The 19,614-nt window shown below is 43.3% G+C and overlaps 1 protein-coding gene across 4 annotated transcripts in view; it reads right to left on the bottom strand.

Moving 5' to 3' along the window:
- Positions 1-19,614, bottom strand: part of LOC148183054 (uncharacterized) — an 80,046-nt gene that overhangs the window by 29,503 nt on the left and 30,929 nt on the right. For all 4 annotated transcript variants that reach the window (XR_015773869.1, XM_088062690.1, XM_088062689.1 and 1 more), the window contains one exon: positions 27-126. Coding sequence is in view for 3 of the 4 variants with exons in the window: in XM_088062690.1 (XP_087918816.1) it covers positions 27-126 (100 nt within the window). In the remaining variant the exon portion in view is untranslated. The remainder of the gene's footprint in view (positions 1-26; positions 127-19,614) is intronic.

The following is a 19,614-nucleotide window of genomic DNA, read 5'->3' as shown; positions in this document are numbered from 1 at the left end:
AGAACCTACAAATTACCTCAGCATACCTGAGCCACCAGCAGCAACAGACTTTGGGAATATTTTCCCCCATTTGTTCTCCTGCTGAGCTCCTCCACAGGTGTGGGATGCTGCCTGCTTCCACAATGCCTGGTTGGAAACAAAAATCTGCGTGTGAATGAAACACAAAACCTTTGCCACCAAAATATGTGAATAATTTTTAAAATAACTTCACATCCCTTCAGATATTGCAGAGTTGACCCCATCTATCTGTGGAGTCTGAAAGGGAAATAGATTTAACACAGCCAAGAAATAATCACGGGAAAGTATTTTGGATTCAGCCAAGGATGAAGTAAGGCAGTCTATTTTCTTCAAAGCAAGCTGAGGCCACTGCTCACTACATTCAAATACATCAATTACAGAGATCTTTAATGGAAAAGGATTAAAAAGTACAAAGGTAAAACAAACAGCATCACTGCAGTGTCCAGGAGGATGAAACAGCTTCCTTCTGTGGTGGGTGTTATTACAGAAGTGCTAAAAAAAGAAAGGGAGGGGAAATGGAAAAAAGGTTTCATGTACCTTGACCAGAATTGCTGTGACAGTGACAAGCCCGGGACGCTGCAGCATGTGCATTGTGGAATTCAGTCCCTATGCCCCCAATCTCACTGCCAGTGCTCAGATCTGAACTCCAGTTCTGTATTTCCTCTTTCCTTCTAGCCAGGTACATTATTTCATCAATGCCATACATTATCTCAGCATTGCAAAGCTTTTGATAAGGTTATTTTTCCTTAAGTCTCTTCAAATTGTGTCTGTATTGTCCCAGGCCATTGCAGACTGTTTCCTTCAGTCTACTTCTATCCACATTCTCATTTCCAAGGTCTGAGCCATTCAGCTTCATCTTCCTTAAAAGTTTGGTATTGAGTTTTTCATATGCCTAATTTGGGCTTAATTCGAGCCTGGGGTAAATCGTTACAACTCAGATGAAGTCAATAGGAGCACAGTGACTTACATCAGCTTTGTGTCAGTAAATACTGACAAGATTGATCTCAAACTTTTTCAGAACAAAAGATTTCTGAAGATGGATTAAACAACATAAATGCTGAGCTGTTTTGCCAGACTGCAAATGGCATAACACAAGCTTTGTGTGACATCTCTGAATTATCCCTTCGTGGTAATGTTGACATTACATGGTATTGACTCATGGAAGAAGCTTAAATACCCTTTTAAGTTTTCAAGACTCTTTGACAAAGCACTATTTCATTAACAAAATGTTAATGGAATCCAGGAAGCCTGAGTCTCCAGAAGAGCCTGCTGGCTGGCCAGGGGGTGTGGCTGCACAGAGCAAAGCAATCCTGATTTTCAGACAACAGGAAAGAAAGCATTTCATGCAGGGCACTCACTGGCTGAGCAAGGAGGACCCGAGGGCACTTCCACACCCTTCGCTGAAGAACTACCACACCTTCTGCTGGAGAAGGTCAAAATAGCACAAATTAGAAATGCATCACACAGAGTGAACTGGCAGAGACAGCAGGGTTGGCATCAGCTTGGAGAAAAAGCTTCTTGCTGAGAAAAAGAGAAAAGCCTGGAGAGCATTGCCATGGGGATCACCTGCTCTGGGGTCACCTTTGGGAACAGGGTACTTATGTGCCTACAGATAGAATTGTTGGTTCATCCTGCTAATGACAGAGCCAATTAGGTTGGAAAAGGCCTCTAAGACCATCAAGTCCATCTGTTAATGACACAATGGCTCTCAGGTAAGCACAGGGTTTATATTCGATGGATTTGCTGCTAGGAACAGGTCTTGGCTTTCAGGTTCTTGACCCAGCCCAGAGCAGGGGCTTGGTGGGAGGCAGAGGCAGCCCAGCTGGCACAGGGGTCCCCTGTGACCCCCAGGACCACGGGGGAGACACCACTGCCCCAGTGAGGAGCACACCAGAGAATGGCTCTCACCCCAGCCAGAACCTCCCACCTGTGAGGAGCTCCTTTAGAGAGCAGTAGATTATTTATAACAACCACTCACAGATCTTTATATGCATAAACCTGGAATTATCTGTAATGCTGCTCAGGACAGAACCATGCTCCCAGCACCTTCCCAACACTGATCTCTCTACAGAAACCCTTTGTAAGTCAAAGGAAAGGTGACAGACCTTCTCAAGAGCAAAGCTTTTCCCACACTGAGTCCTCAGATTTTCAAGCTGAAGTTTAGTTTTTAAGGTCTTAAGCCATTTTTAAGGTCTGCAGTTGCTTTATGTAATAAGGGAAGTCATAATTAACCAAAAAGATTGGAAGGGATGGGCAGAGAAACACTAAACCTCTCTCCACTTGACACTATTTTGTACAGCAACAGCACATTTCCTCCCAATGGTTCGTTTTATCTTCTCCATGGACTCACATAAAGCAACAAGTGCAAGAGAATAATGTAAAAAAAAAAAAAGAAATAATTTAAAGTTCAGTGCACAAATGCAACACTTGACTGAGGCACTCAAGGGCCACCTTGCTGCCTGAGACCACTTCTTTTTAATTGTTTGTATTTCAATTTGATAAAATTCACAGTAGCAAAGATAACTTTGCCTGACTTGCAGTAGAAGCCATGATGAGAAGCTGATGGGAAGTGGGGGGAGGTCTCTGAGATGTTTGTGTGCAACTTATTAAAAATAAAGAAATTAACACAGATAACAGACTCCTCAAACGTGGCAGGGCTGTGGAACACAGCTGCACTCGGGCCCTGGTGGTGGGATTAAGGGGGAAGCAACCCAGGTGTTAACGAGGGGGGAGCCTCATAGGACTGCACTCCAGCCTGTCACCACCTCCAGCACGGACCAGGGATTAAAAAGGAAGATAAAGATCCTCTGATACATCTGAATGAAGGACAAAGGGCTCATTCCTTGGCTGAAAAGAGGAATTTTGGGGAAATAGCAAAGGCTATTGTTCCCAACTCCTATGTAACCAAGTGTGTGAAGTGATGGTGATGGTCCCTCCTGTCCCCAAGTTAATGCACCTCACCCTCCTGGGTTTGTTGGCTTGAATTTGACAAATGGCCTGTGCCTTGAGAGGTGAACAAGCACAACATCAGCAGTCTGATGCCCCAACAAGAAGACAAAAGCTCCTGCAGCAAGGCAAGATTTTGTGCCAGGAGATGATTCATTTTTCCAAGTGCCTTGCTGCTCTCCAAAGGAGAGGAGGAAAGCTGCACTGCCTGAGGGCTGCCTGGCTGCGCTGCACCGATGCCAAGGAATCTGAAAATCCTCTGCTCAGGGGATTTGCTCCAGCACAAGGCAATCCCACCTCTCAATTCACCACCAAAACACAAGAGAAAAGTGCCCAGAGCACAGCCCTGGCAGGCAAACCAGCTCCCAGTCTGCCCTCCGAAATCCTCCAGCTAAGAGACTTTCCTCAAATACTTGATGTAACTAAACTGGAAATCAAAGACTGAGGCTCTTCTAGGATAACCAAATAAAGTCCTGGATGGCTGCCTTGGTGGTAATGACCGTGTCAGAGCTCAGCTTCTGCCCTGGATGAGCACAGCCCATGAGCAGAGGAGCCAGGTGAGCTTTCAGTGCTCCATAGTCCTACCAGTGTGGAAATTCAATAACTTATTAAAAGAAAAAGGGAGAACACACTGAGAATTCCTCCAAGTTTTCTTGGATAATACCGCAGGTTTCAGTATAAAACAATTTAAAGGACTTTTAGAAAAATTAAAATTCAAAGGAATTTGAGGGAGAAAGACATTTTGATCTTGACTGCAAAGTGTGGCACTTGCTCAAGGACACTGAACTTCGTGATCTCTCCGGGGTCGCGAATTTTCCACATGAATTAACAGACGTCCTTTGAGCCACAGAGACCAAGCAGGATTTTTATCCCAGCTGAAGATCTGCCCCACGATGTTCACATCCCATTGCCAGGAAAGCATCTCCCACCCTCCAGATAGCCTTGGTCAGAGCCCTCTGTGAATAAGCACTTTATAATGTGAGACACTTGCTGTGCAGTGGGTCACTGGCAGCGGGGTTGAGAAAGGGACATTCACATCTGAAGTCACAAATCTCCACAGTCAACGCTGAAAAAATTAGCTCTGTCTCAAAGGCTCTTACAGACCTAAGAGAATCAACATGCTCACAGAACACATTGCTGCAGTGTGTTAGCAAAGGTTAGGGAAAGCTGGAAACCCTCAGGTTTTGGAAATCAATCTGTGCACGGCACAAAAGTTTCTCTCCTTCCAAACCTGAGACAAACACAGGTTGTGTTTGTTGTACTCTCAGAAAAAACCTGTCATCAAAATCTCTCCTTCTCATTTGAGTAGGACAACAACACCAGAGGCACAAAGACAACTGGAAGGCAGCAGTTCTGCAGAAGGGGCATTTTACTTCTAAAACTAATTTTTAAAGTACTTCCTTTTAAAGTAAAACTCCTTTTTACTTCTAAAACTGCGTGCCCCTCGTGATTACACACATTCCTGTCCATTCTCTACACTTGCACCCATTATTTTCCTCCAGCTTCCACATTTAACCACAAGTGCTGTGACCATAAATTAAAAAAAAAAAACACTTAAAAGACCCCCACAAACAGCAAACTCAACAACATTTACAATTTCAATAATATAAAACTCACTAGACACAACTGGCACCACACAGGAGGATTTTTCCTTCCCAGTCCTAGGAAGGAGTTTAGCTGAACAGAGTTTAACTTAACTGAGCTGGACTTTTTCCCACCCTTCTTCCTGTTACTCAGGTGGCTCTCTCCAACTCTTCCCCCAGGAAAACATTCATCCATCCAGAAGGAAAACACCTGTGTAGTACCAGGCACTGAGGTGAGAAGGTATTTACTATCTCTGAAAGACAACTTTAGGAATCAGCCCCTTTTTTTTTTAATCTCTGGACAGGTCTTTAAATCAAAGATTAAAGAAGTGAGAAAAGGTTTACAAAAAGTGATAATCCCAGCCCAGACACCTTCCAATCATAAATACTTGTCATTCTTAGCATAATATGCAACCTTCAATATACTGTTGTTTCAGGCATGTTTAGGTACCCTATAGAAATGACTTTATGCTGCTATTATTCCTAAAGAACTTCAGATGGGTTTGGATCCATCATCATTCATCATGTCAGCCCCTCTACGGGTAGTTACACACACTTTGTCTGCTCGGGTTTATCTAATAGCCAGCCTTGGGTTTTATTAATTTCCACTGGTTTGCAGAAACTACAGAGCTCCTACGCTCTTTTATAAATTATCTCTGAACTCGTAATCATTTTCTGTGAAAACCCAGCAGTGCTTTAAAGGTACTTCAGCTCCTCCAGGGCTGCTAATTCCTTAAGATGGGCATCCCAAAAGCCTGATATGGTTTGGATTTCTCTGCTGTTTGTTTGCTGGGATTTAAACTTAAGGAGACACATTTTTTGGGTGCTGCTGAAAAAATGGATTCCCAAGGGCAAAATTTGTGTGGTGGTTTTTCTTTTTCTCGAACGCTCAGCAGTCCGAGCTGAGCTCAAACCTTTTACTCATCAATTTTGCGTCTGTGGGATTAGAGAGCACCCTGTGGAGGCAGAGAAAAATCTGGATTTCCTCTGCCATGATTACCCTGCCCAGAGAAGCTGTGGCTGCCCCATCCCTGGAAGTGCCCAAGGCCAGGTTGGATGGGGCTTGGAGCAGCCTGGGCTAGGGGAAGTTGTCCCTGCCCAGGAGCTGGAACAAGATGATCTTTGAGGTCCCCTTCAATCCAAACCACTCTATTATGGTTCTGTGTCTGAGTAAATAAATTCCCTCATGTACTATTGATATATCTGTGAAGACAGATAAAATACCTGCTCATCTATCAGGTATAAATCACATTTTCGATACCCAGGTGGAAGCACAGGGATGTGTTACTTCACTACAATTTTAGTTTCCATACTTTCAGTTGAAATCCCCTCAGTTCACTGCCAAAACCAATTGTTAATTTAACAGTTGTGCTGCAGAGAAAGAAAAGGAAAATAGAACAAATATTTAGTGCGTGTGTATGTGTCCATATATTCAGAATATTGTATATATTTCCTCTAGAATGATGCTTTATTCTGTTTTATAGAGGATTTCTCCGCTCCTAGTGAGTTTTTGCTCTGTAAAAGCTGTGTAAGAGGCAGGTGGAGATCAGGGCAAGGCCTGGAGCAGAGAAAGAAGGTTGCCATGACATCCAGACTCCTGGCCATGGGCACTGCCACCATCCCAAGGCCACACAGGCCCCGTGTGGCTTCCACAGTGTCAGTCAAGGCTCCAAAGGAACAGCTCCTGCTCAGGATGGGGACCCCACTGGACTGGCCTGGGGTCTGTGGCCCCCACAAGCCTCCCCTGGCTCATGTCCAGCCCTCGGCCCACCTTGGGAGCCTCTGCTGGAGCATGGAGAGTCCCAGAGGTGCTTCCCACCTCCAAACACTTCCCTTTGGAGCACTCCAGCCACCTGCTCAGCACAGTAAAATAGCCAGCCCATTTAATGAGGCTTCTGGTAAAATCCTCCCTTTGAAGTCCCTCAGACCATGACAGCAATTAACTCCAGACCCATCCTCACTTCTGTTGTTTTACCTCAGATCGTTCAAGATCAACAACATCACCGAGGGTGCAAATTATTTCCCTGCAGAAGCAGTGAGGGAATGTCTCACATCCAGCGGTTCCAAAGTGACCTAACTGCAATCACAGCCACAACGTGGGGGTCCTCCAGTGTCCCTGGGCTCATCCAGGATTTTTTTAATAATGTCCCTTTTGCAGACTGAAGCCTGTAAGGAAATTCATTCTGTTTAAGACTGGCAGCATTTAGGGATGAATCTACTGTGGGTATGGAGAGGGCAGGCAAGGATGGCATCACAGGACAGCAAAATACACAAATGGGATCATGAACTGTGGCACCTCTTAATGACACTGTCCCCAAGCACATCCCACTTCAGCATCATGTGTGCATATGGAAATTCAAAAGCTTATTTCCACATTGCAAATTGTTTATAACAAGGCACGTTAAAAGCAAGTATGACATCAAGTGGACTATAAATAATATAATTTTGAAAAGGAAAAAAGATCTAACTGAAATATTAGTTTCTCCACATTAAAATTGGGAGAAATAATAAATGAGGAAGATAATGAGCAATAGATACACAACCAGAGGTCGTTAGTCTAAAATTACCCTTGGAAGAAACCTCTTCAAGGTTTTCTGTTTGCTTTATTTCTGTTTCTGGCTTTTTATTTGCTTTGGGTTTTGTTTTTAAAGCGAGCAAGAATAAGGATAAAAGGAAACTAGTTCCCCACTAAAGGGCCTCCTACGGCTGGAGCGGGAAGACCTGCTGGCTCCAGGAACCTCTGCCAGGGGAGGGGACACACAGCCCCCCAAACGGGGCTCCAGACAATGATCCACACTGGTGGCAACACGGATATCACAGGGGAAACAGCAGAGGATCCAAATCCTTCCCCTGCTCTGCGTCTGAGGACACCCCCTACGCCTTGATCCGCTGGCCAAGACCGCGTTTCCCGAACCCGGAGGGCAAAGCATGCCACTCCCCGGTTAAAAAGGCAGGAGAAATGGTCACAACCTGGAATTCTGTGAGAAATCCCAGTGTTTTCCCAAGTGCAGAAGGTTAAATTTTCTTAAAAGATCTCTGAAAATGTTCCTAAAATGATTCCAGCAAAGTTGAATATGGGAAAGCATTTTATGGAAATGTTCCATTTTAATGAGGTGCAGTGGGAGGCTGAAAATGTTCCAGTTGCCCAATTGGAGCAAAATATGAGGCAAAGCATTCGGAAGCAGGAAAACTACACTATAAATCAATCAATAAATAAATGAACAAACAAAAAGAAAACAAGAAGCCTGAACAAACTAAAATATTTCAGCATCATCAAAACAAAACACCTCAACATTATACCAACAGAGGTGAAAGTCAAATGGTGCATTGGAACATGTTTCCTCTCAAAAATCATTATAATCAATAAAATTCCAATAGGAAATTTCTTTTGTTTTTCAGACTGGGGTTTGGATTCTGAGCTGTTGGAACAGGCTTTGAATCCTTTTCCCCCAAGGAAAATTGCTGCCATCCCGACCTCCTCAGCAAAGGTGATGCAGGAGAATGGAATTGTTACTCATTCTTACTGAAGGAAACCTATGTTTTCTATAAAATTGGTGCTCTTGGCTGATTTCTCAGCAAAAATGCTTTAAGGAGAGGTAAAGCAAAGCTATTGTTACCCAGACTTTCCTCCTGTAAGGACCCATCCTACAGTGCATTTACTGGTATGCTCTGAAATACCATAAATCATTCTGACAACGTGATACTTGTCAAAATAAAGGCATAAAATACATCTTGGAATAAAATCTCCTCAATCATATTTATTTGTTTGCTCGCTGGTGCCATTTGGCTTTTCTCAGTGGGTTTCCCAGTCGTTAGGGGGAATTAGTGAGATTCTGCTGGAAAAACAGCCCCATGTGCATATTCACACACTGAATTTCTGCATCCAGCACTGTGCACTCATTCAAGAGAACTAAAAATAAAGCTTTCAAAGGACACTTCAGCTTTCCTGCTGTATTTTTTTTCCCCCTTTTCCAGCTTTTTTTCCCCATCCCCCTCACCAAATATTCCACTAATGCTCAACGGTGGCGTGGTTTAAGGGAGTCCTGCATGGAAAGCTCCTTCAGCTGCTTAGCCCAACAGCATAAATTTGATCTCGTAATTAGTATTCAGCTCAGCATCTTGGATAGAAACCAATGTTACAGCCAAGAGGTGGTTTAAATCACATAAATCATAGATCAATGACAGAACTCTAAGCACTGGATAGATTACAAAAGTAAGCTTTAGTTAAAAATAGATTAACCATTTCCCTGCAGGAATTCCTTCAAAAAAAGCCCTGAATATAAAACAAATAAAATTAAATCTGATAATTTTTTTTTTCCTAATGTATGCATATACTAGATGAATTGTTCTTTCCCCTGACAGTTACACACTGATTAAAGAAATGTGTTAACATGCTATTTCAACGGAAAATATTGTAAATTGTGGGGACTTTAATTTTTTTAATGAGCCTTTAATAGCCAAAAAGTACGTCCCAGCGATATTGTGTACAGCCAGGCTTATAGCACATATCCCAGCAGCTAACAGATACTTCCTCAGCTGCTGGTTTCATAAAAAGGGCAAAAATCCTTCCCAAGTCAAGAAAAAATGTTTTTAAGGAGTGTTTTTAAAGTATTTTGTGTTTTTAATTTCACTAAGGGAGCACCCAGTTGTAGGAAGCATCACAAACCATCAGCTCTCCTGGTTAAATGCCCATGTGGGTACTCAGCATCTTGGAGGATTGTGCCCAAGATCACCAAATCATCAAGAGTTCAGGGGAAGAGGAAATATGAGGCTGAATCTCTTCTCCTTGACTAAGGAATGCAGGAGGGTTTGGCTCCTGCAAGTTAATTCTGTCAGTGTAAACCCCAGACTGAGGTGCTCCAGGACGGAGAGTGTCACCCAGGAACCTGCCCTGCAACCTGGGAACTACAGACATGAATTAAAAGTGCCCTCCTGCTCCTGTACTTTGCATTGTGCTTGGCTCCCATTGGGCCACACATTAGTCAAAAGAAGAAAAAAAAAGAAAGGAAGGAAAGAAAAATTGAAAACAAAAAGACTTTGCAGTGTCTGAAGGACAATTTGCATGCCTGTTTTCTTAGCTGTGGAACTGAAATCCAGGAATGCCTCAGCAGCACCTCAGCCATTCCTCAGGCCAGGGAATTGCAGAATTCCAGCCATCAGGTCTGGAATAACATCCTCAGGTTCCTCCTGGTGACCGGCACAGGGAAAGAGCCTGGAAAACTCACACGGTCCAAGGCAGCTCCAGCCACATCAGAGAGGAAAAGCAGCCTGAGCATCCTCACCAGTCCTACCACCTTCTGTGCCCTTTTCCAGGCTGGGAACGCAGCTTCAAATTAGTAAATGAACAAAGGGAGAGGAACGCAACATTTCCTACCCATGGACTAACAAATTATCCTCGAACGGAGAACAGAAAATGCAGAATCTCACCCCAATAAAAAGTTGCACAGTTCTTCAACGTGGAAATAACTTTTATAGCCATGATATAGTGAAGCCAAACTTCCTGATCACTGATACCTGGTTGTATATTTAACTTCCTACAGATGACAAAAATGTGAATGTAATTGGTGTTGTCACAGCTTGAGTTTTAAAAAAATAAGTAATACTGCATTTACAGACATTAACATTTGTTTTCAAATTCTCCAGCTCCTTCAAAAAGAACATTTTTAAACTTTGAGTGCTTTATGGAAATGACTACTTTCAATTTCCAAGGATTTTTTTCAGCATAAGAAGAAATAATAAAGCGAGCTGCTCGATGGTTATTTGAGGAACAACATTCAGATTTCAAAACTGGCTCCCTGTGTGATAGAAGACTGCAATATATGCAATCAAGACAGAGATTCAAACAATAATAACTAGCAGAGGCTCCAGGGCATTGCAGAACGTGTCATTTACTTCAGCCCCGTTCCTTTAAACATCAGTCCTACGAGTAGTTCAGTGGAAAATAGATGAGGCTGCTCTTGTAAGTATAGACTATTCGTACAGGGAAGTTTTCAAAGGCTCTGCATTTTCCAGAGTGCTGAAAAATGCATATCAAGTTTAGTAAAACTAAAGAAGGGGAAAAAAAAAAGGAGAGGAAAAAAGGATCTCTTGTAATATGCCAAATTGTCGGAGAGATGTCAGGGTTAATTTTTAAAGGCACATTTCCCTCCAGCAACAATTCTCTTTAATTATTTCAATGTGAAACACATTATCAGACATGTTCCTTGCCTGTTCTCAGCTCGCTGACACAAGATAGGTACAAGATGTTCCCTCTCCTCCGCCGATGCTCACACACGGTGCTGGGCACTCCGGTGCTGCCTGGAGGGGAGCGTGGGCAGCTCCTTCTTCACCTCCAGCCTCCAGCACCTTCTACCAAACCCCTGGGGCCACCTCCCCACAAGCCAAAGCACCAAAGGGAAGGAGAAGGTTGAGCAGTAGCCACAGGACTTCAGATGGTGGTCCTGGACACGTGCACCGGCACCAAGAGCTGCAGCCACAGCAGTTTCAGGGTTATCAGGTAACTATAACACACAGGCCAGCCTTCCAGCAGGTTTGCATGGGGGTTTTAGACAGATTTGGGGGTGTTTTTTTCCTTTACTTTGGCGTTTAATAGTCATGTAGAATAGACAACAGGTCAGGCAAATCCCAGTGAGGGAGTTACTGGCCCAGTGCAGCACAACAAGCTGCTGCAGGACACGGTCCTGTTGGATTCTTCATCAGGAATTTATGAGAAACACTTTATGTTCCTCCCAAGTGGGAAATGGCACTGCTCAGAGACCCAAAATAAAATATCAGCTCAAAATCACGAGGGACAGTGGTTTCAAATTTAGACATGAGGAAGGAACCTTGATCTAATGCATCAGCTCAGTGTTGCACGGCAGCGTGGTTGGTCAAGAATTCCAGCTGGGAAAGGGGATTTCTGTTTTCCCACTTTGTTTCAGACTTGAGAGATATGTATTTAAGGTTCTTCAATATGCCAGAATCACATCAATCTATTCAACCCTTGTTCTGGTGCAAGGAAAGCCTAATCCTTTTCTTGGGAGGGAAGAGGCTTCAGACCAACTCTACCAGATTGGCTGCAATCTAACGGCCTTTTTTATCCCAGCTCCAGTAAAACTCACTATAGAGCCAGTCGTGAGATTAAAAGCTTTTTTAAGTTGCTATCTTGGGAAATTTCTTTCAAGGAAATTACTACAAAGCCTTGTTTTAGTGCGTTCCCCTACTGTGAGTCCTACTGTGTTTTTTTAATAAGGAAAGCCATCCATCCATAGAGGTGTATCCTGTTCTCCATGCTTGAGTGTCTAACAGCAGGCACATACAGTAGACACTCTGATGTTTTGCCTCTTTAATTTTCACTCCATAATGTTGGTGCCTGGTTCTCCTGACTGCACCTTTCAGAGCAGTTTAATTATGGGCGTGCACGGAATTTCGAGAGGGGATTTTCAGTGGTAACGTTCAGATGTTAGGGACAAGTTTAATACAGAAAGATACCCAGGTTTGTCTTTTTTGTTGTTGTTGTTGTTGTTGTTGTTGTTTTTAACCATAGAAGAAAATCTTTCTATGCAGTTATCATGGGATGGAATGGGAGATAATATTACCAAGGGGAAAAAATAAAAATACTTCAAGGCTAAACCAGAAAAGAATATAGAGATGCTTCATTTAGTCTTTAAAAGATGCTTCATATGGAGATGCTTTGTACAGACATAGAGATAGTTTATATAGATATAGAGATGCTTCATTTTAGTCCTTAAGAAGACAACCTTATGCTAAATATGAAAGTATGGCAGATCCATCACAGAGCTTTCAAGCACAGCCATAGGTTTCCACCCTTAAATTCCCAACCAAAAGGAAATAGCTCATTCCACTGAATTTATTAGCCCAAGGATTTTACCCCTGATTTTGATGATTTTTTTTTAATTGAGCCAAGCAGCTCCCTGATGAAAGGTTACTGTACCACTCAGATATCAGGTTTGGAAAGTTTTTTTTTTTGTAATAACAGGCCAGGTATAAGGTTATAAATGAGCCCTGCTCCATTGACTCCAGACAGGGTATGAAAATTGATTCAATGGAGCACCATCAGTCCTCACCAGCTGAGTATCTGTCCCTCTAATCACAACTAAAAAGATTTTCTGAGTCAATTAAAGGCTTGAAGCCTTTGCTCACTCACACCAAATCCCTGCTAACAATGCCCTCATTTAAATCCTAACAAACCGAGCACACGCTCTGCCTGCTGCCATGGGTGCTGCTGGAGATTGAAATCCCCGCTCATCCCAAGGCTTTGGACTCTCCCACGTGGGGCAGGATCACACCTGACTGCCCCCAGCCCTGACACCTTCCTTCGGTGTCTGACACAAAAATTAGCACATTCATTATTTTTGCCAAGGGGAGGGAGCACGAGCCACACGAAGCAAACATGTACCTTTGCTGCCAGAGTGGGAGTACTTTAATTTCCAAATTACACCCATAAATAAATCAACTCGCAGAAGCTGATAAATGAAAGATTATGAAAATAGTAATATCCCGCAAAATCTTGAAAGGCATCATAATTCCTCAAACAATTATCTTCTGTCATATTTGCGAGTAGCCCATGTAGTTCAAGAACAGAAAATACAAATGTGCTCCTTTAAAATTCATGAAACCACTCATTCTGTCATAAAAGCAGGCATCTTTCATGGCTACTTATTTCACACAGTCTCATAACTAATACTGACAGATACTTGGAATGCAAAAAAAAAAAAAAAAAGAGCGCTGGACAAAGAGCTCGAGCTGCTCAATTCTTACATTTTTATGCTTGAAATGGAAAATAAAATCATATATTATAGACGGCTGCAGAATTTCTGGTATAATTAAATCAAAATTTGTAGATAAAAATGAGATTGTACAAAGACTGGTGGTGTAGTGCTCCCAGGATTGGGCTGTGCTGCATCCATGACAACAGGATGGAAGGTTGCTTTTAATACTATTATCTTACATACCCACAGCTGAATGCTAATGCAGCTATACTGAGGAAATCAAGTTTCAGATCTGTATCCACTGAACTTACATCCACCAGGCAGGGACTTTAAAAGCCAGGCGAGCACACAAAGACCAATATTATAGCTCTGTCAACTCCCCAAAGGTCACAGATTTCAAAAGGTATACACAAATATTAATTGTCAGGTAGTTCCTTGCCGAGGAGCAGAACTGAGGTAGAAATCAGGTTTTGTGGCCATAATTCCCTGCCAATTTCAGTTTATAAAATGGAGGTGCGGAAGGAGGCAGGGAAGATTAACTGGGATCAGTTCATGTTCCCTGCGCTGACACTCGGTGACGTGTCCCTTGTGAACGTTGTGTCAGGAAGGCTTTTCCCTCTTTTCCTCACTGAAGGAGATGGAAAATGTGGGAAAGCAGCTGGGCAGCCTTGTTCTCCAGCACTTCTATTGACCCAGCCTTTGGGTTGTGGACTCCCCTTGATCCCTGGAAGTGCCCAAGGCCAGGCTGGACACGGCTTGGAGCAACCTGGGACAGTGGGAGGTGTCCCTGCCCATGGCAAGGGGTGGAACTGGATGAACTTTCAGGTCCTTCAAACCCAAACCTTTCCATGATTCCATCCTGGCTGAGGGACAGGCAGAGCTCCTGGTCCCTGCCTGCCCTGTGCCTGCCCACGGAGCCTCTGCTCTCCCATGGGAATCTCCAGATTTTCCCAAGCTCCTTCTACCATCACCTCTAACTTCTCAATTCATCTTGTCCTGATTTAGTAACATTTTGCTATAAAATCACATATCTACATTAAAGATACCTACTTTTGGTTATAAAATCACAAAAACATAAAAAAATACTGATTTACTTGGGGGCAAGTGGATTAATATTCCCAAAAATTACAGAGTTTTGAGCTGTTCTGTGAAATCAGGGCATCCTTCTTCCTCAGTGCCAGCAAAATCAATAGAGTTCTGTGAGCTCCCAGGTGAAGAAGTCCTCTCAAGCCTTGCTCTACCAGAAGTGACCCCACAGCACTGATCCATCAGTGTTCCAAAGGGGAACACAGCCCCACCTGGCACTCAGGTCATTTTCAGACACCTCACTCTATTTTTCATTCTCCAGCTCCCTACACTTCCAGGTGGAGAACTCCAAATGATTTGAGCTACTGACCACTCTCCTAAAATAGGTTGTAACCTGTAGTTATCCAAATCCTTCTTCTTGATAAACCATTGGCTCAAACTATGAGCAATTCATTTTCAGGTGCTCTATGAAATTCTGATGCACTGCAGGAAATTCTGATCAGAGGATCTCTGGCGCTCTGGATTTATCTCACACAGTCAAGCATGTGGACAAGTAAAAATGCCCTTGTTTGTCTGAAAGAATTCTTACAGTTACTGTACAGGAAATAGAAATGGTAAAATAAAGAATATATAATGAAATAAAAAAAAAAAATAAAGTAAACTGAGGCAACTGAGCTAAAATATTGAGAAGAGGCACTTCTGAAGGATTTGCGAGTCTACCAGGACTTGTAGATCAAGCTCATGGAGTGCAAACCCCTGCAGAAGTTCAGTTCCTAAGGGGTTTTCTCCCTTTTTTTCCTTTTTCTCCACAAAACCATGGCTTCAGTGGGGCAGCAAAAAGATTTAATAAAAGCAAAAGGGTGCAACAACAGTCACAGTGATGAAAGCCTTGGCCTCCAAGTCGCAGAATGTCAAAAAAAGTTGTAACATTTTATGATACTGTAATTGAAAAAAGTATTAAGTTGTTAGTGGAAGTGTATTTAAGGGAAGCCCCACACGTGGATATAATAGAAAATTAATCCTCAGAGCTTAGAAAGTCCCTGAGGATGTAGAATCCATCATGAAGTTACCTTCTGTCCCAGATTTTCTTGTTGCTTGCCTCTGCTGACAACAGTTGTCTTTTCATTAGAGAATTTGATATCAATTTGCTCAGACACCAGGGGCAAGAAAAGATTTCACTTTCTTCATCTGAAAGACACTGATGCACAGAATTAGGACTTTGAACAGATGCAAGAGTAAAATGGTGACGCATTCTCTAAACCCAAAACCACAGGTGTCCTCAGCAAATGGTCCAAAGCCTCTCTGGGCTGCCCAGGCAGCCACGACCCTCCCAAATTTCTGATGATTTTAGTTAGGACAACCACCCTGGTTGCAAAGATCTCCTTCCAGGCAGCTCCTCTTTCCAAACCAACCCGACAGAGAAATGTGCTGGTTGTTAACACCCTCCTCCAGACCATCACAGAATAATGGGTGAGGCTGGGGCAGCACTGGTGCCAACCTCCCTGCTCAGGCGAGGTCCTCCTGGAGCACATGGCACAGGCTTGTGTCCAACTGCTTCTGGAATCCCATCCTCCTGCAGCACAGAGGGCAGGGAGTGCCTGCTCCCAGTGCATTTCCAGGTTAAAATCCCTCAGAACTGGTTTGTCTCTATTTGAAGCATTAAAATAACTTCAGAAGAGACAACAAATAACCTCAGGAAGGGGATCTAGCTCCCCTAACCTGAAAATAGGGCTGGCTGCCTTCTGCTTCTCATTCATTTCAGAGCTGCAAAAGCCGGTGGGACAAAGCACCAGGAGAAGGGATGAGCCAGCAGGATATCATGGAGGTTATTGCCACCTGTCTGGGCATCTGGTGAAAACTGGGCTTTACCCAGTTAGAAATGTTGAAACTTTCCCACTTAGAAATGTTTTCAAAGGCTTTGACTGCTTTCTTTTTCAAACCTTGCTTACATTGAGGATTTATCACAGAAACCTTCACGATAAAATGAGCTGCCTCATCAATAAAATTGCTGTGCAATGACTGGTTCTGCCTCCACAAGGGATCTGATTTGGGTGCTCAGTGAGAGCCCAGTGGCCTGGTGAGAGCTCTGGCAGGGGAGAACATCCCTGCATCTTGATGGTGGAAGGGTGGAAAATGAAGGTGGAAAGCTGAGAGCACCCCAGAGACAAACCCTGTGTTTGCCAGCAGCCACCAGAGCCTCTGTGCTCAGCACATCCCTGACCTTCCCTGATCCCTCACACCCAGCACAGCCCTGCCAGGGTTTGGACTCAGCCATGCTTCTAATAAGGCACAAAACCACGTTATTTTTATCAAAAAGCTCAGGGATCAAACTGAGACAAGCAATTTATTCCAACAGAAACCAAGGCATCACCTGAGAATACTCGCATGGAAGGTTTCTCTCCAAAAATGGGGAGCGAAAGGAAATGCAAAGCCATCAGTTGTTGCTGTTCCTCCATCATATTTTATCATATTCCTTTGATGCTCCAGCGAGGTTCCTCACCCTGACCCCCCCTGTCAGGCTGGAAACTTGGTACAAGATGTAAAAACCAGCCTGAAAATCTGTGAGACACCAGGCAGAGCTTCCCCTCAGCTCAGCTGCTTCACTGCCCTCACCTCAGCTTCAGCAGAGACTGAACACGACTGAACCCCTTTCTGCCCATAAACCCCACTTTCCACCCATAGGGAAACTCTAAATACTCCTATTTTATCCCACTTTGCAACACTGCAAACACCCAAAGCCATTAATCCAGCTACTTCTTGTCCTCACAAGCAGCGCTGATCCAGGATGGGCTCCTTGGGCAGGACAGGGAGTGATCATCCCAGTAGTTGCAATAAAACCAACTTGTTCTTTGCCATACTTGAATAATCTGGGCAGGCAGGGCTGTAATAGACTGAATATTTTTATTGCATGTTTTAAAAATAGAGATATGCTCTGGCCATGGTTCTTTAGTGTTTATTTCAGCAAAATTCTGCGGTAATGTTGTTTGTTAAAAAAAGAAATCCTAGGATGGTATGGTTTGGAAGGGACATTAAAGTTCATCCATTTCAACTCCCCTGCCATGGGCAGGGGCATCTTCCACCAGACCAGGTGGAAAAATCACATTCCCTCAGTCCAAGAGTTTTCCAGTTGTCAGCAGTTAATGCTGCCTTCAATCAGGTACCCAATTCTCATTTTAAATGATCTCTCTCACGTTTTGCTCTTTTTCTTAAACAGATATTCCTGTTTGGCCAAAGACACACCAAAACCCATTTGGATTTCTGTTAGTAGGACAGAGTTTTTACCAGACAGGGAGTTACAGGAGCAGAACTGGCTGCTCGGGCTGAGGCTGCGTTGAAAAATGCCCTCCATAAACCTGACACTGGCATTGTTCCAGCCAGAAAATCCCAGTCAGACCCTGTGAACATGGAAATCCCCGGGTTCCTCATCTCTCTGTGCCTGCAAAAGCAGGCACTTGTTGCAGGGAGCCCCTGCACTCCCAGCACCAGAGCCCTCCCCACCGTGTTCCTCTCCCCTTTTCTGGAAGCGAGCTCAGCTCAACTCAACCTTTGCTCAAACACTTCTGATACACATTTCCCATTTTCTCCAATTTTTACAGTTCCCTGACAGGCTTTTCTCAGCAGCATTTGCAGGGTGGGCAGGGCTTTCCCTCCTCCTCCTCCTCCTCCTCCTCCCTGGCAAAGAGCCCATCTGGCATCCATGTGGCAGCTCTTGCTAAGCGGGATCTGGCGGAAAAGTGCCACATTCCCAGTGGCAATCCCGGCCACACCAGCACAAGGACACACAGGGAAATCACTTCCAGACTATTTTGTTTTTATTTTTTTTCCCCCAAAAAATATGGAGCATTCATATGCATAAAATCTCATTTTTCTGCAACAGTGGGGACATTCTGCATGGGGCTGCAGGGATGTGGGTTTTAAACCTCTCCAAAAGCTTAAGGTCTTGCCTAAATTTGGCTCAAGGTCCTGCCTAAGCTCAGCTCCAGCTGCATCATTCAAGGGGCTCAGTGCACAACACTGATGAAAAGAGCAGGGAGAACACATTTGCTACACCAAGTTACCACCTCTGTTAAAAGCTGTTTGGGTTTAATCCATCCCATTTAGGACCCTTTGTGTTACAGGGGGAAGGGAGCCTATACAAACAGAGTCGGGGAAAAAAAAATAAAGCATTGTTCACATTTTTTAAAAGTCGCCTTGGGCAGTTATAAGTTACATAAAGTTGCTCCTGTTCCTGTTGTAGTTATGCCAAAGTTATCTGAGGTGACGAGCAGAAAGTGACAACTCCAAACTCGGGAAAGAAAAGTTCCCAAACGGGGCCTTTTCACATGCACAAATTCAGAATATCACCAACAGCCTGCAAATTCAGACATGACTTCACGATTTCCTAGCAATCGTGGAGATTACTCTAATATTTTTTACAAAAAAAATATAAAAAATACTTTGATTTAAAACCAGAACTATAACTTATAGATAGCAGAATGTGAAAGAAACTGTTCTTGTTTCCAATAATTGCAATCGTGAACTTCACTTAGCTTGACACTTGTGTAATAATGTGAATATTTAGCTTTTCTGAGTATTTATTCCCTAAACCCATGACTTCTAGAAATCCTTCAAAATCTATCACTTGAGAAAGAGAAGTTAAAATGAGTGATATTCTGGGGAAAATTACTCCCTTTTCTTAACATTCTTCTTCCCCCCACACACACATTCCCAATTTCCCACACACATCTTTAAGGCACGGCAATGCAAGTTTTCAGGAGCTAAATCTACAAGAGAAATCAAAAAGAGAGGCTATTTTAAAACAATCAAGACAAAAATAAAAGTCATCCTTAACTAAATACAATGGCAAAAAAAGTTGGACATCTTTTGTGTCTTTTATGAGCGACAGAGAGAGGAATGATTAAAAATGTACCAGGAGCCCTGAATGCCATTTTACTGTCATTTCCTTTGATTAACCTTCACCTGACCTCAATCCCTAAGGCAATTTCAGTTTCTTTTTGTTCTTCCATTTAAATTCTCCACTCCAGCAGGTGAGTACAGCCCCGTCACTGCAGATTGGTTTGGGGGAGGATTGCACAGAAAATATTGGGGTTTTTTTTCCTGTGGAATCATTAGCAAAAACCTTAACAGGGACATTAACGGGTCACATTTACTCCAAAAGTGGGATTTTTTATAATCCCTGTGGAATTATAGAATTTTTTTATTAGGTATTAATTAAAACGGGGTTGAACCAGTCACACCAGTTCCCACCAGTGCAGGAACTTGGTGCTACCGGTCCACCAACCACATCATGCTGGAAATTCTCACTTCCGCAATATCTGCTTCCACCTGAT

The sequence above is a fragment of the Pseudopodoces humilis genome, chromosome 15 (genome assembly GCF_049639895.1).
Source record: "Pseudopodoces humilis isolate 2021_Gansu_Grassland_sample_001 chromosome 15, ASM4963989v1, whole genome shotgun sequence".
NCBI classification, from domain to species: Eukaryota; Metazoa; Chordata; class Aves; order Passeriformes; family Paridae; genus Pseudopodoces; species Pseudopodoces humilis.
Note: the sequence above shows the minus strand (reverse complement) of the source record. Positions and strands in the feature narration are given on the sequence as shown.